Here is a 26567-nt window from a genome sequence, read left to right on the forward strand (position 1 = left end):
GGCCACCTGATGGTATGTGGTCACCATTACCCAATGACAATGACGCTGTAAGAAATATTAACTATTCCTTAAATCGTTAATGCGCCATCAACCTTGGGAACTAAGATATTATGTCACTTGTGCCTGTAGTTACACTGGCTCACTCACCCTTCAAACCGGAACACAACAATACTGAGTACTGTTGTTTGGCGGTAGAAAACTGATGAGTGGGTGGTACCTACCCAGACGGGCTTGCACAAAGCCCTACCACCAAGGTGATGGTAACTATTTAAAAGCAACCGAAAGAAAATTTTTGTTTATTTAGTGGTTAGCTCGCGTTCATCTCAACCAATGATTGTGTGTTTGAACCCAGGCAAACGTAACTGGAATTTCGTGTGCTTAAATTTATCTCATTCTCGGTGGGGAAAGAAAACATCGTGAGCTATGCTGAAACATGCCAATGAAATTAGACACATCCACTAACCTGCGATGGTGCAGCACGGTGGGTAAATTACAGACCTCTCCTCAAGGAGCGACGAATATTCACAAGCCGTTTCTATACTTTTTACACTACAATTATTTGTAATCAATTTCGTACACGATATAAGCTTTAAGTCTTAAATGTTTTTTGGAAATATAAAATTGACAGCTGATAGTGGATGGTCATCATCGGCCGTAGACATTGACGCCGTAAGAATAAATTACTATATTAAACCACCACTTTAGGTATTATGTCTGATGTGCCTGTATATATACTGGCTCATTCACTCTTGAAACCATCCATTAACCAACCAACCAATAACTCTTTATTAGAGTTTGGTGGTAGAATATTCGATGAATGAGTGATACTCACCCAACGGTCTTCGAGAGTTTAGACAACGCTATTGTATCAAAGATTGACTGTTGGTCTATACATAAGGCTTCAGATGCTGAGAACCTAGAACGGTTCAAATCGGGATCAGACCAATAAAAAGTTATTGGGGTTTTTCTGTCAAAAATTCTGAGTACGGAATACTCTACCCATTAAGGTTGGATGCTAAATGTTGGAAGTTTTTATATTTCTATGATTGGAGAACACGTTAAGCATGAATACCTAATTGGGATCGTGTCGATCATGATATGATCGATCATGATATCATCGATGACGTCATATCGGTTTATGAGAGAGTGCACCTGTACCTATTAGCACAAACACTTGTACAGAATTTATAGTCAACGTAGTTGGATGACATTGTTCGAGTTTGACCGCCCTACGTGTTTAAGTATAGAAGTTAAATGTGTTTAAATAGTGAAGTTCTAATTTGTATATTTAAAAATGCTACCTTCTTATGGATGTTATCTCTCGAATTCTCGCACGTTTTAGGGGTTAGTCGTTAGTTTTAGATATAAAATGTAAATATTCTTCCTTGATATTTTAGCTTGGTTCATAAAAAAATTGATCTATGATATTAAAAATAGATAGGACTTTTGCATTTATTATATTAGATAGATATCCAAATTTTCTTTATGCAGGTTTTTTTTTATTGTAGGTACAGGTTCGCGGACGAGCATATGGGCCACCTTATGGTAACTGGTCACCATCACCCATAGACAATGACGCTGTAAGAAATATTAACTATTCCTTACATCGTCAATGTGCCACCAACCTTGGGAACTAAGATGTTATGTCCCTTGTGCCTGTAGTTACACTGGCCTGCTCACCCTTCAAACCGGAACACAACAATACTGAGTACTGTTATTTGGCGGTAGAATAACTGATGAGTGGGTGGTACCTACCCAGACGGGCTTGCACAAAGCCCTACCACCAAGTACATACAAAACAAAGCTACTCGGTGGTGTACGGAAAGTCATAGTAGAAAATTATTCTTACAAAAGTCTAAATGCTCTACATTAACAGTAGAAAGCATAAATTCATTTTAGCGCCATCTATCGAACAACATGGAGTTACCTTGTTTAAGTAACGTCACATCGAAGTACGCCACCATGCGGCGCCACTATCGCATTTAAATTAAACTGTAAGTATGTAATGAGTATTGAAATGAAATATATACAAATAAAATAAATACATTAAGAAGAATTTAAATCCTCATTAAACGATTAATTAAAATTACATAAAATAAAATAATCAAATAAAGATTATAGTTAATATTAGATTAAAAACGTTCTATTGAAATTTGATCTTTACACATATTTAAATAAAGTATTAAACATACAATAAACTTTGTTATACCAGCAGAAGTTATAAAAAGCAAATGCTATCTGAATCTAAAATTAATTTGGAAAATATCAAGTAAATGTATCATAAAAATCTATTATTTTCTTAATTAATAATTGTCTACATCCTATTATTAATTAAAGTTATTGAATTGAGCTTTTCAGATAAATTCATAATAATAAGTAATCATTAGGTTTATTTATTCCTATAAATAACCGAAATTTAAAAAAATGTCTATATGAGTATGCGTTTGTAAATACGGGTACGTAGGTACTGTATAAATATTACTGACTAATTATTACTCTTAATATATCAACCAAGCACTTGATTTAAATTGGATTAAATGTCACAAAATTACCGTTTTTGATTAGTCAAATATTTATATTAAAAATCCATTTTTGACAAACTTACACCATAATTCAGTTGGCATAAGTTATGAGAACGCTATCAAAAAATAATCTTATATTATTTATAATATTATAATCTTAATTTTATTTGTACCTGCTTGAAAATTAAATGGTCTAAGTTTTTTGAAATGTAGTCAATTCAAATAAAGAACCTTGATTTCAAGTTAAAGTAAAAAAAAATTTTAGTAACTTACCTTAAAAAATGCTGTCCATAATCGATGATAATGTGCTTTAAATCAGATCACGTTTTATAAAAAATCAAAGGAAGAAAATTTTATCAATCGTAAAGTTTTCTGCTATAAAACTCACGAACTTCTACAACACATTCGCACCCCTCTTTTCCTAACTAATTTCGACCAATCACGAGCAGTCATTTCACGCAAAGGGCCGCGCCCACAGCCGCTGCAATACGCATGCTTCTGATGCAGCGCAATGACAGTGCACCGTCTGTCTCACTCACTCCTATAAGGGAATAAAGTGTGTGAAAGTGACAACACGAGTATTTTCCAGCACAATTACATGCAAATTTTTATTCAATTGCAAATCAAGTGTTGAATTAAGTAATTATGTATTATCTTATGGATCGTAGTCGCTTTGAGATACGGATACATTTGAAATATTAATATTCGTGTCACGATACCTAAAGTTTTCCTTATTTCTTGTTTAGTTTCTCAAACTAAATGTTATTTGTACAAAAATAAAATATTTTTCAATTAAAAAAAAATAGAATGCAAGCAGCTGAAAACGCAGTATTTGTAAAGAAAATAAATTAAATCTTCTATTTAATCACATAATATTATTTTTCAAAACACTTTCAAATATCATGCCTATTAAGAATTGGATAATTATGCAATCAATATAGACCATAAATATAGAAAAAGTAAATTATGTAATAGAGAACAAAGAAATTTCATTCTAAAATATCATAAATTATTACATATAAAAATAAATGAGCTTCTTTTTCCATTAATAATACTCTTTTAACAACTACTAAAGCTTAATCATATTTCGTATAGGTCAGCTTACCGCTTTATTATTAATAATGCAATAAAAACAAGCTGATTATTGATACCTTCCATTTCAGGACTTTATATTGAACTGCACAACCCTTGAAAATAACACTTTTATTTATATTTAGGACCAATGCAGATTAAATAAGATAAGAGATTAAAGGATGTGACTATTATAATTACGTTTGAAATGAAATTATCTGAATATTTTTGCGATTCAACTGGGAAATCCTGCTATAATTCTTATCACCATTCCACGATGTCATGTTTTGTACAGTAAGTAAGTATTTTCAATTCTTATTTGTATACAAGTATACAAATAAGAATTATATTAGTATAAGTGAAATCCTTATAATGTCAATAATAAAAGTTACTTCATTTAGGCCAAATGAATTGTTCAATATCCAAATATAAATTTAATTATATTATATTATTTAATTATATTTATTATTAATAGTTATTTAAGTGTTGCCATGGTTAAGATACTTAATGTTAGTTATAAATTAGTTTATTTTTACTACTAGTGTCATGCTTGTTAGTTTTAAAGTACATAAGTAGGTATCAATCTAATTAGATCTAAATGTTGACAATATTTACAGTCATATTAGATTAGGTACTATATATGTATTGGATTATGTAAACTAATTTAAAAGATCTAATTAGGAAATCATCCAGTTTGACAGTTAGTCCAATGAAACATTATACCTAAAACGTATCAGAAAAATCATATCCGAACAACCAGAAAAAAAGTATTAAAAAATAACCCAAGATAATTAAATACCAATAAACGGTTTTTAAATCAACAATCATCTCTCCCTTTCGTTCTTGTGGCAACAGAAAGGGACGTCTTCATTACCCTAAGTCGTAAATATCGCTGAGACAAGTCACCGTTTGAGTTATGTGTTAGAACATGTGCATGTTTTGTCGTGTGGTTTATTAAGTTGTAATAAATTTTATACCCGCGGGACGTTGTCCCGGGAACGAGGTGAGACATTATCAAAGGACTTGTCATATATTGGTTATTTATAACTATTTTATTACAAGCTATAATGTCAATTAAAACTATTATATTAAAATACTTTTTAAAACAAAGCTTTTATTTCGCAATAGTTTAAAACGATATTTATTTTGAACGTACCTATACTGTCTACCTATATAATTTTTTATTAGCATCAAATAGATAATAAAAAAATCAGATCAAGATTGTTGAAACTGAATTAGGAGATTATAAGCATACACAAAAGTACGATACTTTAAATAAAAACTTGTTATGAAAAGCTGAACTAAAATTTGACTTCGGAACATAACTCTGATTGCGCTCACAGAAGTTTTACACCACAAAGATTAATAAAAATTGCATATAATACATATAAACGTTTACTTACTGTATTTTAATCAACACGTATTAATGTAAGAATTAATGGATGCTGGTTATATAAAAACTATCGTATCGTATCATATGATGTAGAAATCAACTATATAAACTATACTTTTGTAAAATGATTTTATTTGTATGCAGGTATACATATACAGGTATAATTATAATTGCAATTATGAACTGATATTTATAGTAAAGATATATTCATAAATATTTGATTTACATATTCTGATATTCCATAACAATTGATTTTATTTGACACATTCATGGAAGCTTTTTTTACATGACGCTTTCATGTAATTCCGAAGTAAGATAATAGGTACGTATGTAATACAGTATACGTAAGGTACCTATTTATACTATTAGGTAATGCGTATTTATTTCGGGATTGTACCTACCTTATATCATTGGCACTTAATTAATTCGTAAAATATCTACATATTCAGGCAAACTCAAATAAAACATTATAGTATATATTAATTTACCTAAAATGCAATAATCTGACGAATATAACTAGGAGTAGAATTTTCCATCATGAAACTTATAATCCTTAAATACCTACCAATTTATCAAACAGATTGCAATAGGAAATTCAATTCTTAGCAGATACTAAATGTTATTCAAAAAATATAATGACTTACATTACAAGACTGTAATAACAAATAAAATTATTTACACAATTACAATACTTTATTTGACTGATGTTTTTATCATAAAAAGATCTAATATTAAATATAAACAACTGTTTTAATTCTTATATTTATAAATGCTATATTTATTTTTTTGTTTAATAAAGTTTAATAAATATATAATCGGAAGGTTATTTGATTTATAGAGCTTAAATTTTAGTTATAACTATACAACTAGAATTGGTTTTTGTGGAGTTAATAAAGTATTAGTTCTGACTGTCATGAATAGTTTTATTGTAATCTAATTATAAACCAGATATTAAATACGACGGATATCTCAGGAAATTACAGACAATTCAGCAAACAATCAAATAATCCGCAATTTCTCGTTAAACGAGGTCCAAGACTTTTAATGAAAGAATTATTTTTTTTGTTGGTCTTGTTATCGTCAGCGCTTTTAAACCACATATACTACGACCGATAAACTGTATCTTCATCTTCATAGCCTTTGTAAATTCCTATCAATCGTAAAATAATTATCTTGACTATGAAATATAATGATAAATTTCTATTGATATCGTTATCACCGGGGAAATAGAAAATTTGTCACCCGTCTAGGCGGTCGCCGGTTACACTCTTAATACTGCACACAAATAAACTTGTTTAGACTTGTGTCTTTTAGGTTCAAAGGTTATATCTGTTGACGTATATTATTGAAAACTTAAATAAAATCCTATAACATAATATTTCATTTTAATTATTGATATTAACTCATCATTGACATTTTTTATAGGTAAAGATATATCTAGGTACTAACGATAAGGTTGATAATATGTTTGCACACAAATTTGCAAATACTATTGGTGTTTAGAAAATAAGATATATTTACTTACATATTTTGGAATTGTTATAAATATGTAGATTTTTATTTTATTTACAAACTTTAAAAACATTTAACGCATCGCAAAATATAGAGTAATTAGTAGTCTTATATTCCATTCTTAGGATAATTAGCATCGTATAGAAAAGGAAAACAATTTTTGTATATGTGGTGTAAATTTTTAATTTAAATTGTATATAGTTACTAACATGAAATAAATAACACATCGTCAATCGCCTCGCATGAGCATTATTGCATAGTAGGTATGGTCCTGTTATATTTTATTATTTGGGCTATATCTAACTACGTAATTTACTTACGCATACCTTTAGCCCGAATTATAAACTGAAAACTATTCATAAAAATACGTCCAGCTTGAAAATATATTTAGAGATCGTGTATTATTTTTACATACACTTCAATATTTTATTTGATGTTTCAAACACAATACAAAATACACCATAACAATTAATCATCGACTTTCCTGGATCTAGTGCCGTTTAATTACCACAACGTAATCCTTCACATTGTCTTAGGGTGCATAAAAATAGACACATGTACATGTACATGTCATTTATTATGAGTAGCGGTTGGCAATTTTTATGCCTCACTCTTGTCACTCCCGTCACTGATGCATGGAGTGTGTCCGTCCGTTCCGACTTAGATTAAGCACTTGTAGGATATTTTAATACAGTTTTTATCATGTAAATAATTTTAAAACTATTATGACAACATACTTTGACGAGGACCTCGCTTAGTGTTCGTATTGCAGATTTGATTCGATACGACTATAATCAGTTCATAAATATTTGTTTTAAATTTATTAACAAGTTTCATACACCTCAATAAATGAAAAATAACTACACAATCAATCATAATCTGTCGTTATAGTTTAAAAATAATATATCAAATAAAATAAATTAAACCACTTACTGAAACGTAATCGTATCGATCACTAATCCATAAGAAATAAAAAAAACGTCAACACATTAAAACAAATACGAAACAGCGTTGTGATAATCGCTCGAGTGGAGCGTAGAGGTAGCGTGAGCGGGCATGTAGCCAGGTGCGCCCCGCCCCACCCCGCCCGCTTCGCTCAGCTCACCTCGGCGCGCTGCACTCGACGCTCGAACGCCGGGAAAACACCAACGGTTTTCCGCCGCGAGAACACGTAACTTTCGGAAACCTTTGACTCATACTTGCGTCTTCGAATACGATAGCCGTTTTATTAGTGTGAAGTGACGATTATATTGTGGGATGTTTGTGATTTTTGTGCGTTTTAAAGTTTGACAACGCTGACTTTGAAACTAATTAGAGTAAGTATTTTTTTATTTCAGTTCAATATTAATTGTTAAACTGATTTTGTATTAAATAAATAGTTGTCAATTGATCAAAGCGTATCGGAAATAATCTTCTAGGACGGCATGGACTTAAAATGTCAGCTACATGAGCTTAAAAGTTTAAACTAGAGCTTAGATCGTCGACCATGGGAGCAATTAAATTGTAATATGTATTAATGAGAATATTCATTTTATTTTTCAAATTGACGAATTATCTCATTGCAATTGTAGTATTAATTGATTTTATATTCGAATAATCACAATATTTATTAGACTGTTTTGAATTAGTATTTTTAAAATGAAATAGAATTAAAAATTTAAGTATTACGAATTAGCTCAATTAATTTGATAGTGTTATAAATATTAAATTGTATTACATTATAAATTATAATTGTATAGATTTATTTTTTAATATAAAGATTTATAAATGATTACGCTACAATATAAATTAAAAACGTCAGTTAAAGGCGCAATTTGACTAAAATATTCCACTTTGTAATAACAATGAGAACTAATAAAACAGCGTTTAACTAAAATTATAGACATTCCAAATCGCCTCATCAAAGGATGTCGAGGTTAAGCCAGTAAGAAAAAGTAAAAAAAAAAAAACATTCGAATCGTTCGGCCCATTTAATGTGGACCGGACGGGAGTGACAAAAATCTAAACTGAAATAACCTAACACATGTTGTCTGGGTGTCACACGAGAACAAGGGGATTAAAGCCGAATAGTAATTATATTGGAAATAACAAATAAATATATTTTATCTTAATAATAAAAATATATAAGAGTATTCACAAAGTGTTGAAAATTATAAAGGATTCTTACTTGCACTATGATATTTTATTAGTGAATTGATTGTTAATCTAAATAACAAAAATCGAATATTTTCTAAACGTTACATATTTATAAAGATATATATTTGATATGTCGATTATTTGAGTATCACTTTAATTTGTATGTATATATTCATTGACCAAAGTCACAAGTAAAGGTTAAAGAAAATGATTCTTTAGATTTCATTTAATCTTGTAAAATGATAATTCAAAAGTTAGTTACAAATAAAGTATTATTTGGGTAACCTTATTGTATTCAATTTTATTTTTATTGAACAGTATGTTATAAGTTACTTGTAATATTTTACTTAAAGTATGAATGTTGTATGGGAGAAATAGTCTCTATAATATTAATGTTATTATAAAACGGTCATCGAATAATAATTTTATATAGAGCAACTTTCTATGTAACATTCAAACAATATTTCATGTTGCAATATCATTTAAAATTAATTATCTTTAAAATATTGAAAATCATAACAATATTATGACTCGACGTTCAATAATATATCACACTTGCAATTCCTTGACTCTGAAACAAATAGAAGACGTTGACAACGTTCATAAATAAATAGAGCCAAGAAACAAATTTACAAGTGCATTAAAGTGAAAATATTATGATATTAATACGAAACAATTATTCATTTAAATAATAACTCATTTCAGCTCGTCTTCAATGAATAATAAATCTTACGGAGTCGAAAAAAAAATCGAAACACGCTCCACATAAGATGCAGCGTGAAAAATCTGCCAAATGCACAAAATTACGACGCATTTCGGCAAAATTCGCACATTTGTCATTCGTTTCGCGTACGCGACAAATAAATCGAATACACAATGACTGCTAATTTGCTCATAAAGATGTATGCACCGAGCGGAGTTCATAAATCGGCAGAAGTCACATTCGGCCTACCGCTTACACCCATAAACCTCTGTGGACACTTTTATAGCCCTACCACGTGGCGGAACCGAGATTTTTTCCTCATGTCACTTGACATGTGCACTCCGCTTTAAAATGTCTTATATTAATTTATTGTTTAGTAATAGACCCCCTAAGAATGCCAAAATTTAATATAATAGTTGTAGTTTTGCTTAATTTCAAGCAATAATCCTTATAGATTCACAGCAAGCTTATTAGTATGAAGTACAAATAAACAACGTGAACTCATGTGTGTTTCGTTGTTTTACTTAAAATTATTATTGTATAATATCTCCATTATTCTGATATGACTTACCACAAGCTTAAAATTTATATGAACATACTTAACATCAGTTATAACCATAACAAAAATAAGTTCGGCACAATCATTACATGACAATATTTAGCTTTTCAAAAATACAAAATGTATAATTTAAGATTGCTATCTGATACGGACAATATACATTCATCACTAGTAACAAGACGTCGTACTTGACCAACTAATGTGTTTCATTCTATCACAGGTCCATCAATCAAGCTCCACTCTACGAGGACAATTGAGACGGACCGCGAACATCTGTAGCACTTAACATGTCCAACTAGACAATTCAGTGTCCGACTAAGAATGACAATCTTCGAGTAAACTTCAGGGAAAAGATAGAAAGCAATCTGTTACCAATGAACGACCTAAATTATAACGCAGGAATGAGTTCCTACCAATTTGTGAATTCCCTAGCATCTTGCTACGGGAATCAAGTCCCGGGACGTACGGGGACCCCTGTAGAGCAATCTGGCCATCCAGGGCTCCCCACGCCCGGCGCAGATTACTACAATCCAAACGCAACAGCGTCATATCCAAACACATGTTACTCTCCGCCGCAAGTCGGCCATCATTATCCTCAACACCCTTACGCGACACCAGCAGCCGGGGCTCACATGCAGCCTCAGGCTATGATCGATTACACGCAACTACACCCACAAAGACTAGGCAGTGCAGCCAGTCATATGCATCAACATTCAAATCCAAGCCCTGGTGCGCTGTCACCGAATCTAATGTCCACACCACCTAGCCAAGCTGCTAGTGCAAGTTGCAAATTCGCTGACTCGACATCCACTACTGGAGTTGCATCCCCACAAGACCTCTCCACCTCGTCGGGCCCCGGACGAACGTCACCGGGCTTTGGGAGTGTTGGTCAGAACTCAGGTGGAACGACTAGTACGAAACTAGGTCTTACTACACCGATTGCTTCTCCAGTGGAACATAAGGCGAATATAAATCAGAATATTTCAAGCCCCGCCTCAAGTACATCCAGCAACGAAAGCAACGAAGCTAATAACTCGAGTCCAAGTAATACGAAGAATACAAAGTCTGCTTCCAATACGCAGGCGAATCCTCCGCAAATTTATCCGTGGATGAAACGTGTTCATCTAGGGCAAAGTAAGTAAATTTTTCAAAACACTTATTAGTTCTAAGCTATAACGGTTGCCAAGAACGATTTATTAGTTTATTGACTTCGGAAACAATTAATGATGTTAATATCCCGATTCATCCTTTTTTTACTGGTGGCGTGAAATCATTAATGGTTCTGTTTCCTCTTCTGATCAGCGTGACCACGCCTCCATTAAATCCATCCAACACTCGTGTCTAACAAGAAACTATTCATCAATTAGTAGTCAAAGTGGAGACAAAATAAATTATATATCTGTTTATAAAACATTAGCATGCATTAATGTTGGATCAATATGGCGCGCTGATGGATGATGTCCATAATAAGGCATAATGGCTTTGTTGGCGGGCGCTTACAAGTGAACACCCGAAGATTTTTTTCTTTCTGGCTTCTAATGACGGGGAAAGCGCGTCGTCACTGTGATATGTGATTTGACGGATCCTTCTGGTATTGAGCGAGAACTAGGTTCTTATTTAATCGGCTTTAAATTATGCTTGTCTTTAGATTATCTAATAATAAAGAGATATATATTATATATCTCTAGTTAGGTGTTACTTGATTAATGTAAATGACATATTTACAAAAGCTCCGTAATATTATAATAAGGTTGAAAAAATAATTTAAAAAGTAGAACACAAAGGAATACGGTAATAGGTCACGCAATGAAATTAACGTCTTAATTAACTAAACTAAGTACAAATGACGCTTTGAATTTAGCTTTAATAGATGACATAAAATTCTATATTAAAAAGTATAATTCAGAAAGAAAATAGCCAAATAATATCATAATTGTATTCATCAAATCCTTTAAAGGACACTTCTTAGTCCAGCAGTGTATTTATAAGCCGTAACTTCATATCGAATATACAACTTGTAATAAGAAACTTCTATAATTAAGATAAATATTTCAATCTTAATCGTATGACCTAAATAATGACCGCATAACGTCATATCATATTGCACGTTTTAAATTGACTTGACACATATGTACGAGTAGGTAAATGTTTTAAATGTTCGTGTCACGACAAAAAGAATACAAGAACAGATGTCCCGAACACTCTTGAATAATTGTATTGTATTCCTACGTTATTCGTTTGGACGACCTTGCGAAAAATTCCTCTAATTAGTATTTAATTGACAGGATACAAATTACAGTAAGAGTTGTCACGCGTTAAAATGTTTTGATTCGAGAAATTAATTTATATTTTAAAAATACATACATACTTTGTAAGAAGTTATAACTAACGTAATAGGTACCTAACCTATATCTGACAAGGTAGCAATGTTTGCTCCGTTATTTTAATTCCAATTATTTAACTTGTTAAGTAATAAGTACATCGAATATAGATTTAGCTATTTAAGTTATAGATTAATTTATAAACATTTATATAAATTAAATTAGAATAAATACTTTTTGATGACATTAATTGTTAGATAGTTTGGTATGCAAATAAGGGTCGCAGTGCCATGTTTAAGGGTAATAATTTAAGTGTTGCCAACACGAGTATGCGTGCCGTGCTTGAATTTCAATAGTTTTGCGATAGATAAGTATATTAAAAGCAACTCGAGGAGCTATTATTATACTTATAAACCAAATACTATGGATCTAACCATATTAATTTATTTTTGATTTAAATAAAACTGCAGTAAATTCCCTAAATTTCTTTTTGGAATTAATTCTTAACACTTCTATATAGTTCTTCAATTACTTCAAATATAACAGAATCAACTTCCTTAAATAATTGAACTAAAACTCCTCAGCCCTTATCTTCTCAGCAAAGTTTTCTTTTGTTTGGAATAGGATCAAGCTCTATCGCGCCGGTACTGTAACTCAATACATCTCAATATTTCTTCCGACAAATGTCGATTTCCACGCGTTTCATACTTTCACCGCTGATCACGAGATGAATAGAAAAATAACTTTAAACGCTAATTAATCACCTGAAAATTGATACTAACACACTTATATTGATATTAAGTAGGTAGAAAGACAAGTAAAATTATTAAGAAGAACAGTTGAATTGTCCTTAATATTAGACAAAGTCATACAAATAATCTAAAATCGAAGGTTTTTTACTAAATAACGCTTAAACGGCTTGTCGAATACATGTGACATTTGTGATAGAACTCAATTATATCGTAAAACGGGACGTAAGAAAACTTTTTTGACTAAAACTTTTCATAAAAAAGGGGTAAATTTTTATTTGCCTCTACCGAAGTAGACGAGCGTCACTTCTTTATATAACTTCTAAAAAAAATAACGAAATAAGAGTGTAACAATATAACAAACACGGTTTTTATTTTGCTCATAACTTTTATATCACAATGTATGAGTATGTGCGTGATTTGTTTGTTTGTAAATAAAAAAAAAGAAACACTCACGAACCAGTATTTTCTTAGGCAATTAAAAATAAATGTGAAACATAAGGAACTCCTTCATTTAATGTAACATTTGAACACGAAAGCGATACAATTATAGTCCTTATATTTAAAAGAACAAGAACGATAATTGCATTTTATATAACTCAAAGGTTTAAAATGCGGTAAATAAATAAAAATAGAACTAAACGCCTTTTTATCAAATTAATGACGCCATGAATATTATAAGCTTTTATCAAACCGCATTATCGCAAAAAGTGACTTTAAATTCCGAGAAACTATCAAAAGGTATTTATGTAAAGATTACTTCAAGTTCTATTTACTGATCTCAATGCAGTTTAAGTAATTATAGAGTATAATAAATGATTAGATGTTAATCGATGTAGATTGCGATCGGTATTTCAAAACGCCGAGACACATAGAATTATGGTTACTTATTCAAAAGTACTGAATTAATATTCGAGTAAAATTCAACTGAATGTCGGTAATATGATTAGTAGCAATTTATTATATCGTTCTTGATAAGCGCGTGAATTATTTTAAATTACATAATAACCTTTAATTATTATGACGGTGAATTTATTGTTTATAATTAATGTTTTTCACACATAAATATAAAATATAAGAGTTTAAAGGTATTGTTTTGCTTCTCGGTGTAAAATGAAAAAGATAAAACATTACTCTTATTTATTGTCTTTTATAATGGTAAATGAATTTAAAGAAAAAATATCTTGATTTTTGTTGCATTAATCTTAATCCGTCTTAACGTTTGCAATTACAAACAAATTAAAATGAGACATAATTTATAATTTTAGTTTTAAGACTGGTGTGGTTTATATAAACATTGTATGTACATTACTAATATTGTGAATAATGCAATTTAAGTTCTGGACTATCTTGGAGACCGTTATCAACGGGACTAGTCAATTGCGCTGAAGATACTAATCATGATGTACAAGCCTGCGTTTGAAAACATATGTACATTGACAATTATCTCATATATTCTCAAAAACAGCACAATAGTATTGAATATTAAAAACATGAAAACACATAAACATAACTACACCAAAGTAACTTACCAAGTCAACATCACGACTGGCATAAACAAAGATAAAAGATAGTAATGAAACAGCAACCTCCCCTATATTTACTATACATAGATAAGCCTTGGGATAAGCGTTAAGATAAAATGACTACAAGCGTTCTAGACCTCAGGCCCGTACTAACCGGCCACTACCGCGGCGAGCGCCAAAGCATTAAAAAAACTAACAAAACTCAACTGGTTAAAATGCATATACATGCAAAGGGTTAATATAAATAAAATTCTAAGAGTTGAATGGTCAGGAATAAATAAAAGCAAGGGATTAGTGAGGCGGCTGTGGTTGGTCGAATCGGCAGCTATGGCGGCGATGACGTTGCAAAACCTTGCGAAACTTGGGACCTGACGTGCCCATTATAATTTTATGTATAAAAGTCGTATGTAGTTGCCAATTCTAAGAACGTCATATGTTTTTTCGAATTTTTATTTATTTACATCGTACCGTCGTAAGGTAAATCGTAAAAAAATGTTTAAGATACTTTGAAGGAAAGTATTAGTGGATTATTTTTATGAGACATGCACAAAAGTAATACATATTATGATTTTGAAAATATGCATATTTGCTAATTTAAGGTATTCTTTATAAATTTATAAAATATCAAAAAATGTTTAATGCTATTCGTAATATAAATAGCTTTTGTGAATCGATTAAAAAGTATATAATTTACCTTTAATAACATTCTCGCTGAGAATATTAAATAGCGCAAATAGTATATCGTGAGACGTAATCTATAAATTATACGTATTTACTTCAACCTGAGGAAACTTATCATAATTTTAAGCACGATTTAGCTCCAAGTACCTTGATAGAAAATACATACCTTAATATATCATTAAATAATTATAAAATACATTCACTCGCTTAGTATTCACGTAAAACCGTAGAAACTATTACGTGCTAAATCATTTTAAGTACAAGGCATAATTGCACTTGCTGCATTTAACATAAAGTTCATAATGCAATAAATTGAATATATATAGCCAGTATCAGGATTCAAGTAAGCCCTTCGACTCCCTTAGGACTTTCCAACTTCAATTATTGATGGCAACTTTAGCCGCTATAAAATATAAAGGGAAACCGTTATTTTTCATGGTGTTTACTTTTAAATAACACGTAGCTTCAGTTGAACACCTTTGGTGAAAACATGTAATTTGATGTCAATTTTTATAACTAACCTGTAATGTATGCACTTTATATGACTTGCATTTATAATTTGACTGTAATCATATTTAAGAAACAAGGCGGCTACACACGCAACTGCGAGAGGCAGGTGTAATGTCATAATTTTTTAATTTAATAATAACATACAATAAATAATTCGCTATTATTTTATTAACTAGATGGCGCTTGGGATTATTTACGCATAGTATCGATCGATTATTATTTTTTTCCGCTAATTATTGTCCGAAGTTATATTAAACTCGTCATAATATCAAAATAACAATACTTGTACATAAATAATATGAAGTAATTTATGTTCTAAATTTGAAATTATTTTTGTCTTGTAAATAATATTAATACAAAGGTATATTTTTTATAAGGACAAATTATTGAAAGTTATTTTATACAATATATAATCTTTAATATGCTTACATACTCTCTGGTAGTATTTATTTAGGTCGTGACGTCATCAAAATATTATTTTAGATTTGTGTGCTTTCTAACATTTGTGAAAATTACAAAACAGTATGTGCGCTATTGGCAAAATTATATTAAGATAACTACATACCTATAATAAATTACCTTTACACATTTAAATCGCTTAAAATTTAAATAGCATGATTCTATAAAAATCTCGTACCAGATCAAAACTAGTATTGTCTAAGATGCAATTGTATAAATTCCAAAACAAACAATTGTTACTATATGTTATTAATAACAATAATTTGTAATTAATTAATCGTTAGTTTGAACACAGATTTCTGTTAGATAAGCTGTCAGATGCTATCTGTATTGTCGTTGTATGTCTACCTACTCAAACCTTGAAGAATTACAATACTACCATCAATTATAATTTGACTAAATGTCTCTTAAACTTTACATATAACACATTTAAAAAAATTACTTTATTTCTGTTTTCATTTCTTTTAACCCAATTTAAATTAGGTTATAACGTAAATTTAATAAGAATGCATGACATAAACTGATATCTATGTATTTGTTACATGTTTAATACAGTGTTAAAATAGTTAAAGTATATTTTTAATGATATTAGTGTGCGGAGGCAAGTGGGCTAACTGATGGTAAGGAAATATCAACCATTTATTCCATTACCAATGCAGTATCAACATTAGGAACTAAGATGTTTTGACCCTTGTGCCTGTAGTTATACTGGCTTACTCACCTATCAAACCGGAAACAATATAAGTATGGCTGCTTGCCGGTAGAATATGTCATGGCGATGAGTGGTTGGTATCCAGTCAGGTTTGCATAAAGCCTTTCCGTCAAATTACGTATGCGTATTAAACGTTGAATAGATGTGAGTTAAAATCATGAATAATACAGAACATAAATGTCTTATGATAATTTCTATGATAATGATAATCTTTTGATTTGGATTACGACGCTGAACTCGACAGACACCACCCAGCTGCAGAAGTTATTACTGAGCACTAGTTATCGCACATGAGGTGCAATCTTTTCTCTTAGTATAAACTGAGCGGAATGCGCTCTAGTATGACCTAAGAAACTACAGGCAACAACTTTGGATGACTCCCGAGGTATGGAAGTGTCAACTTCTAGACTCATTGAGTCTATTAAGAGATAATTCTCTTATTATTAGTGGCTAGCTATGTAAACTAAACAATTAAAATATCGATAGACATTTTTCATAACGCAAAGTTTTTACTCACAAAAAACGAATAGAGCGCCGTACAGACGTAGAAAAACATTGTAAGCCCTCGGCCTTATTGATAACTTCGATATTTGCCTCGATATCTAACCACCAAAGCAAAATGAATGTTTTATGTATATCGTGAAAGGTTTCCATTTACAAACACAAGCTCTATCTAGTTTTCAGTCATTTGCATTCCAGATCTCATCAATGAGATAAATAAATACCAACTGCTTCAAATATCAAGTCTAGTTATTCTGCCAATATTTTGATTCCGAGGTTCGATTTGAAGCATAACTTAGTTGATAAAGCATCAGTGATGTAAGTAATGTCTGATGCTTCCTAAAGGGCAATAGTATCTTTAAGGTCTTTAGGCAGTTGTGATATCTATCAATAAAAAAAAATTGACATATGCCTTTCGTATATTCTAAACAATGAAGCATAGTACGACACAAATTAGATGTAGCATCGGAAAATGAAATGAAATTGCTGTCGATTTATAAAACCAATAGAAATAGCTCCCTATTGCGCCATTTGACGCTATACGTCGCTATAGATTCTCACGTCAGCTCAACCCGAGAAAACAAGTGCATGTAAATCGACGTATCAAATTAACGAATATATTAGGTTATATGATATTACAAGATATTTCGTTTGTGTAAAAATCATATTCACATAAGAAATAAATGTTGATAATTTGGGATAGCATACTTAATACGGATGTGATCGGTTTTACGAATTTTGCCGATGCTACATCTAAGTTGTGTCGTACTATATCTGAATATTATACAAACTCCTTTAAATAATTCATACTTTTATACAAGAAATGAATACGGAGATCACAATGAAATTATAATCAATATTTTTAAATTATTCTTATAATTGAAATAATTCAACAAGATAAAGGTTAGATTACGAAATGATGCAAGCAGCGTGCGGGATCCCTTATTAATATTACTATTAACAAAATACAGAAAGTTACATTTAATTAATATTTACAAGATGTATAATGAAAGCCGTGTTCGCGTTTTAATTTCATTTCAATAACCCGTGTCGACGCACAGACACTGATTAAGTTCCCCATAAGGGTTCGCTTATAAACGTACACATACATACATACGTATATACATACATGCGCAAACGCAATATTGCGTACTCGGAATTAGCATAGGCATCCTACGTCGTTACTCAAGCGACCGGTTCAGACACACTGAGTTATGAATTTTGAATATTTATAATTATTTTCTGTTTTATATACAATTATCTGACTCTATTTGTTTTAGTTGAAATGTGTATCGTTTAATGAAAAATATAATTTTAATTACGAAATGATTGATTAAACGGTTTTATTTTAAAACATTCACAGTTTACATCTATGTCAATGACATTCATAAATGTATTTCAAGCGAACGAAACAGTTTGATTTAATTAATGTTTTTTGTTAAAAAAAGATACACATTCAATTTTATAATGTCTATTTTCAATTACAGGTATAATATAAATTAATTTAATTGAACGCTCATATATTTCATAAAAAATCATTGACAAACCTTCATAGTTCTCTCTATAGTTTATTTATAATAAAATGATTATGCTAACGTAATATTAAATTATAAATTCAATTCACTAAAATAATATTAATATGCTATCCGAATGTTTACTAAATACTTTGAAATAATCTTAAGATCTTATGCATTTCAAAAAATGTAAAGTCATATTTATACGACTCTTAAAATAATAAAAAGCTTTAAAAACACATGGGAAAATGTTTAGAGCGCTGTCACCCAACGCCCATATATTAAGATCCGCTACATTGATAGTGTAAATTAGCCAGAACCGTGCAATGTGTGTAAGAATCTGAGTCGGCTGCAGTGGAGATGTTCTCGTTGCAAAGGTCATGATAGTAATTTTAACACTGGTTGTAGCGTCTATTTAAATATATGAAAATATCTTAATACATCTTCCTACGAGTTACATGTGATACTAATGTCACAGGGTTGTATGTACATGATGTCTGCTAAGCGATTAACAGCCTTACTTATAAATGTTGAGCGGCTGTTTAGTTAAACGCTTACTCTTTCTGTCATCGTTGATTTAACATTTGATAGAAGAAGACACAAACCCTTTTTAAACAAGTTTAGTAAAAATTAATATATTAAGTTATTATTTTATGTACACTCAATAGGACATCAAACATAACGCAATAGATTTTAGCCCAAAAAGAAAACGGAATATTAATAATTCTAGAAAGTGCCTTACAGGCAGAAAACTACATCCTTGTTATAGGCCTGTATGGTCATAATGTTGTTTCGAGATTAATCTTAAGGACATAAACAAAACTCAACTCACGCATCATTTTCCATCTATCTCCTGTATATATATAAATTTATACTAAAATTCGGACAGCGCCATCAAATGCTCAAGAACAGCTATTTTATCACATAGATTGATTTTGCGCAAGGGGTATTGATAAATTAGGTGCGTGGTTATCATAATTTGAGTAGCATGTATAATTCAATTTAGTTCTTTATTATTTTTCATGTTTTTTAAAGTATTCAAAATGAAAACTTACAAATAATTTGCGATTAAAGATATAAGAAATAAAACCAAGGGACTTCATGAAAGCTCCATGGTTAACAAAATCTTTATCTTACATCTCACTGTCATGCGAATAAAATCACAATCATCAGTACCTATTTCGTAATGTTTTTGTTCAATCAGTTGGTTTTTAATATTTTAAAAAAATTAGACCATTAATAGCAAACAGCTGTCTTTATACGGTTTCAAGACATTTTTAAGTTGGCTGATAAATATAAGTCTAATAAAATGTAATTTCTCAAAATATGGTTCATATAAATTTTAGTTATCCAAACTTACTATTTCTTACCAACACAATTTCCGAATATAAATTGGCTTTAAATGATATTTAGCACTCGTTCTCTATAACCGCTATTCCAAAAAAAAAATGTAGAATGTACACACGCTTCTGATACGAGTGTGACATCTTCATTGAATGTACAAAAAAAACCGAAATAATACAGTTATTGCTGTCAAAGTTGATATAATAGTAACACTGCAATTGTTTTCAAGTCCATAAATATCTCTTAACAAAGAATTTGCGGTTTAGTCAAAAGCTGAACTGTCTGATAAAATTTTTTTTTTCATCTCGAAACCGCCTTTCCTGCGGCGATTCGATGCCTATAAATATTAATACAATCAAATGTTTTGACGTGGACCTTTTTTAAGCTTTTATCTTCTTTCGCTTATTTTTTTGTAAGGATCGATTTCGTTTTTATTTCGTGTTAATTTGGGCAACGAAGTCAGTCTTTTAACAGATCGTAAAGTACAGTCTCAGGGCGCGGCGCCAGGTGCGTATCGGGGGTTTGGCAAGGTATTCAAGGAAAATTATTAAAATTGCAAGAAACGCGATATCTTGTTTGAATATTTTATTTTTACCATATTATTAATTTTTCATAACAATTTTTGCACGAGCCATGTTTAATTTCATCGTTATAAATTATAACCTTATAAATATTTATCACATATTTACCTGTGGCATTTTGAATAAACAATTATATAAAATGGCTGCGCCGTATAAGTCTTTAAAACAATCGTAGCATATTTACAGAGGTCTGGACATCAGCAACAATATTTAGATGAACTTTTAAAACCAAGCATCGGGTTACAAACCCTAGGACGCATTTTAAATTATTTATATTTACGAGCTCAGATTATTTCAAATTAGCATAACGGCGATTACTCACACTATATCATTAATTCTTAAATAAAAACATAAATCTCTACGCCGACTCTAAAGACTGTAGAACAAACACCCACAATTTTAACAATGATACAATCAAAACTAGACTTTAACGTGTAAGGAATAAGCGTGACGTGAGCTTATTTTATCATTGCAGGTTCGGTTTCGACAAGATCTGATCAAAGTATCTAAAATGGTCACAGTTAGTGGGTTAACCACTTTAAATTGTCATCTGTCTGATTTATTTCTGTGTCTTTTGCGGTCAACATATTTTTGTGAGCGTCCTGTCTTTAATTTCGAATTTCTTTCACGTTCCGTCTTGTTTATGTTTTGAACGAAGTGATCTTAAACTGTAATAGTTTGAGCACATTTTGCACTTATGTAATTTACGTATTAGACATATTTTGGCCACCGCCTATTTACAATTTCGCCAGGGGCGTATTCAGTCAAACGCTCGTAAACTATAATCATTTGCGGACCATAAATAATTGCGTAGTCCGGACCAGCTTTTTGTCGGTCGCGATGCGCCCGCGCAGGTAATATAGTCATAAATTTCCATAACCGCCACTCGATCTTATCAAACACGATTTTAATTTGATTTCGGAACCACACGTGTTGAGGTCGTTTCTTCACGAGTTACGATGGTAGGTATAACTAATAAACATACGCTTTAGTAGCACATAATAAATTTATGAAAATATCGCATAAAACATCGTTATGGTTGTTTTATACTAATTTTATGGCTGTTTTTATTGATTTTAAATGACTATTAAAATATTTTCACTTTATTACAAATTGATGAATATCGTTGTTTAATAACCTTTGAGTAGCATTTAAAAATTCTTCTTTTGAGTTATTGGATCAATTTCGTAATCAAATACAAACCGACCATCACAATGACCTTACTATATAAACCATTAAATCAGCACTCGCTTCTCTATATTAATAAAAAATATATTAACTCTTAAGAGTGAGTAGTAATGGATTAAAGGTTGAAGATCATTCAAACATTAGCCTAATTCACATGATATTAAAAGTGCACCACGATTTATTGTCAAATGTAATCAATAACAGCGAGAATCGAATCGTTTTGTAATGACATGTCGTAATAAAATACATCACGCCTTTTAAACTATAATGTGCGACAGACTATACATCATTTGGAATAACGATAGCATAACGATAATCGCTATTAAAAATAAAATAGTTTTTACATAAATGTTTTTGTGACTAAAACAATGATAATGATAATGTATTTGGAATAGCTTGCTTTAATAAATGGCTTACAAATAGAACAGATAGAATACAATGTGTTGAATAAAAAATATATATTAACATATTATTATTTAAAAATTCAAGTGCGAAATGAAAAAAAAATTATCAAACGATAACGAATAAATTGTCAAACTCGAATTTCGAATAACAAAATATTTTATTATTGTAATCGAGTAGAACTTCATACATCATATTAATCGTTGAAAAGTCCGATTCTTACATTGATACACACTGGCCACTGGCCCAAAATAAGTACTGAGCGCTTACGAAACGACGATTTACAACCCACAGTGCCTATTATCTAGTATCAGACTATAATCCATTTATCACCGCTTTTGTTTACGATCCTCGCGTATCATCGACTATTAATTATGATGCGTTTTTCACTTTCGAACTTTGACGTGCTCGCTGTGTGACAGACCTCAGATAAGAATGTTAATGTTATTTGATACCGTCTGTGCCTAATACCATAACAATACAATGAAAATAACAATTTATTTCAAGGTGTTAAGATCCGTTTTGAGTTTTCATTGCTACCATAAGACGATAATCGATTTTGAGTTGTACGAAGTCGAGTTAGAGTCGAATGTTGAATTGTGAGGAATAAGTTTGGAACACCTTAAAAGCAGAATCGAGAATTTTGATGAATGCGGTTATAATTGTTTCTGTATCGATTATGCCATTGATAAATATTTCTACTATTGCTCGTTTTATTAATGACGTGGAAACGGAAGAGCTGGGCGATGCCCTAACGACACGAACGTCACAATTAATATCGGAGCTGTCAAAACAGCTGTCATCAGCCCTGTACGTCTGCTTTACAGCTTGATGTAATTAAATTCGTCATATTAATTTACTTTCAACGTATTTAATGTCTTCTGTGTTTGAACCGTGACCGTAACTTTTTATCATATTTAAGCAAAATTGTTAACGAAATATTATGACAAGTAGGTTAGTATACCATACTTTTTAATAACATTGATATTTTTATATTTAGCATTATGTTACTATTGTTGACTTCTTATTCTTTCCGAATCCTTTTTACGTATACTTATAAACCAAATTATATATGATTTTTGTTTTACAACAATCCTATCAAAAATATATTCTTATGCCTCTCAACGAGCAAATAGCTAAGAAAATCGATATCGCCTTTAGTTCAATTTCTCTAAAATTAACGGCACCGTATAAACCAGCGACGCAACGAACCGAACTGGAATTTAAATAGTCTGAAGACGACTTTAGCGCCGCAGTGTCGATCAACTGGAATCCCTCGATAGACACCTACACTGGACAACGTAAATTCAAACTTAATTCAATAATTATACAGTTTAAAATCTAATAAAACTGTTTTGATGATAAGATTTGCATTATATGGCACAAAAAAATATTACATTTAAAAAATTAAAACATCTATTTTTTATTTTATGAAGTAAATATGTTATTTTTAACTAATGATACGTTCAGAGTTAAATACATAGCCTTATAGAAACCTTAGGAGACCTACATATTTTAGGTCTGCTACTATAAATCAGCCTACCTAAAGAATAACATAAACTTTGGTTATGTCAAATATACTGACCGTCAAAAACGAATATACTTTTGTTCACCAGTCATATCTGATCTTCCTTTATTTCTAAGTATTCACCTTGTAATCAGTATGAATACGAACTAAATTTCTATAACATTCGCAACCTTCACCCATTCCCCTTTGAACATGTAGGCGCATCGACGCAAGACCAAAATTGCTATATTGGAAAAGCCCACACGTTTCTTAGACATTCCTGCGAAAGGTCAGGAGTCAGGATAGGGCTCGACAGCATGTGACGGAGGTCGACATGCCCACTTCATTAATTCCTGAACGTTTGATCAATATTATTTGAACTGTTACACTTATCGAGTCCTTAATGTCCTTAACTTGAAATTTCAAGAGTAAGATTGTTGACGATAAATTTTTTGGGCATATCCCAAAGAAGCCAATTTAACGAAATTACATAAACTACCAATATACAGTATAATCTCTTATATTTTACATATGTATATGTTATTGATTGTATCAAATACGTCAATAAATATACAAATTAAAGTAAAACTCAGTCTAGCTAATAGATGTTAATTCAAAGTTGTAAACAAAGGAATCGACAGCGCAATTGTGAAGTTACAAGTCTACAACTACCCCGCGGTGGGGGAACCGCCTTCTACGAAACAAAACGACAGATATTAATGGTTATATGGAAAAAATATTGTTGCGTTTGCTTTCCCCGGCTTTTAAAGCGCAATAAACAATGTGCAATTAAAACGCCAATATCAGATTGATGGTTTGATTAATAGTTGTTTAGTTTGTGATTAGAATTTGTGAGCGGTTTCCTGCTTTGTACTAAAATATGAAAAATAAGTTGCCCTCACGCATTTCATACCAAATTTTGAAAGGTCATACTAATTATTGGAGGTGTAACTTTTATATACGATCCTCTTACTGTCTTTTTTCAACACGAGAAAAATAAAGTTTCATATATGGCTCTTTCCTTGTCGAGCGCAAGTAAAAAGCTTGTTAATTCTAAAGAAAAAATACGCCTATATCACGGATCAGTTTTTGTTAAATATAAAAACACAGAACAAATACATTTTCATATCAGAATTAAAACTAACATTTTAATTTATTTTGAATAACTATTGTTTTGGGCCAGTTTAATAAAATTATATATGTTAAGTCTGGTCGGAATTATTATAATACAATTGAAATGATAGGTATTCAAAACATATTTATTAGCTATTTATATATAGTTTATAATTGAGATTTCAGAAAAACCTAAATTTCTTAAAAAAATAATTTCGTTCCAATTTTAAGCTCCAGTCTAAATCAATTATGTTAAGGCAACAATTTATTAAGAATTAAGCACATTATATAAGATGTATAATTTATTTGAAAATTTCATTTCTAATTAAAGATGTTAAAAAACATTACATATGAGATTTTAATTCGAGACCAACGATTAAAAACTATAATCCATTGGAGAATACGGCTTCATAGACTAAGCTATACTATATCTAGATATGCATGTTTCCGCAAAGCGCTCAGCAACCCAATTAAAATGGCGGCGATAGCTTGTCATATTGTAATTGGTTAATTATTATCATGGAATGGGAGGGGCGGCCTTGTTCTATCTAGCTCCAGGTAGTGGAGGATACTACATAAGGCTTTAATAAAGCCTGTGCATAATTCTATCTTTAATTATAATTTTATAGTATGAATTACGATATGAGATCTCGCGAAGTTGATTTTATGCGGGATTATATTTTTTCCATACCTATATTTATCGATGAGTAAAAAGTAGCGAAACACGTTATGTCCGATAGTTTAGTTTTTACATGTAATTACGAATCTAATTAGCTCTGCTTATACATGGTATAATTTAATAAACAATAATTATGATAATGTTAATGTAAAGAAAGCTAAAAAAAGCAATAGCAATGATTTATTTAATCAATAAAAAAATCGTTGATTTCAATTGTACTTAGTCTTACTGTGGTTTTTAGTAGAGTTGTAACACAAGGCGGATGTTAGATTTTTTTTTTATTTAACTCACCCCAGTAATAATAACAATAGTAATTAGTTACACTAATACTTAACCAATCCACTAGCTAAGCTCATGAAGTCTGCCTTAGATAAACGACTTTACAAGTCCACCTAGTTATACTTAATTTTAATAAGATCAAGGATAGTCTCTACATCTTATTAAATACGCAACAGAATTTAATGCGATTTTTATAAATGATCACAGTAATTTGAATGAAATGTTTATCACTACATAGTATATTCGCTTTCTCTAATCTTTACAACTACGCAACGGATTTTGATGAGGTTCTTTCACTAAATAGAGTGATTCGAGATATAGCTTTTTGTATATTTATAATACTTGGACAAGTTAGTAAAGAAACACTGATAATTTTAAAAGATTCTAATTTGATGTCGTAAATTAACAAATTCAGTAGTATATTTGGTATCAATATTGTACCGTGTAAGCCGGGGCGATTACAGAAAATCCGAGAATTTCAACATTCCTTCCCGAAAGAAATTTGGATGGTTACGAACACATATAGTGAGAGATAGTGTTGGCAGTTACAAGGCGTCGAGGACTTGGACCAGCTCCTCGATGTACTGGCTTACTGCGTAGAAATG

General features: G+C 30.9%; 1 protein-coding gene across 1 annotated transcript in view; it reads left to right on the top strand.

Moving 5' to 3' along the window:
- Positions 1 to 7630: 7630 nt before the first annotated feature.
- The window catches only part of LOC124535360 (homeotic protein Sex combs reduced-like), a 35625-nt gene continuing 16688 nt past the window's right edge, over positions 7631 to 26567 (top strand). Inside the window, exons 1-2 of the mRNA XM_047111558.1 lie at positions 7631 to 7814; positions 10117 to 11030. Coding sequence (XP_046967514.1) covers positions 10271 to 11030 — 760 coding nt within the window. The 5' untranslated portion in view covers positions 7631 to 7814; positions 10117 to 10270. The remainder of the gene's footprint in view (positions 7815 to 10116; positions 11031 to 26567) is intronic.

This window comes from Vanessa cardui, chromosome 14 (assembly GCF_905220365.1).
Source record: "Vanessa cardui chromosome 14, ilVanCard2.1, whole genome shotgun sequence".
NCBI classification, from domain to species: Eukaryota; Metazoa; Arthropoda; class Insecta; order Lepidoptera; family Nymphalidae; genus Vanessa; species Vanessa cardui.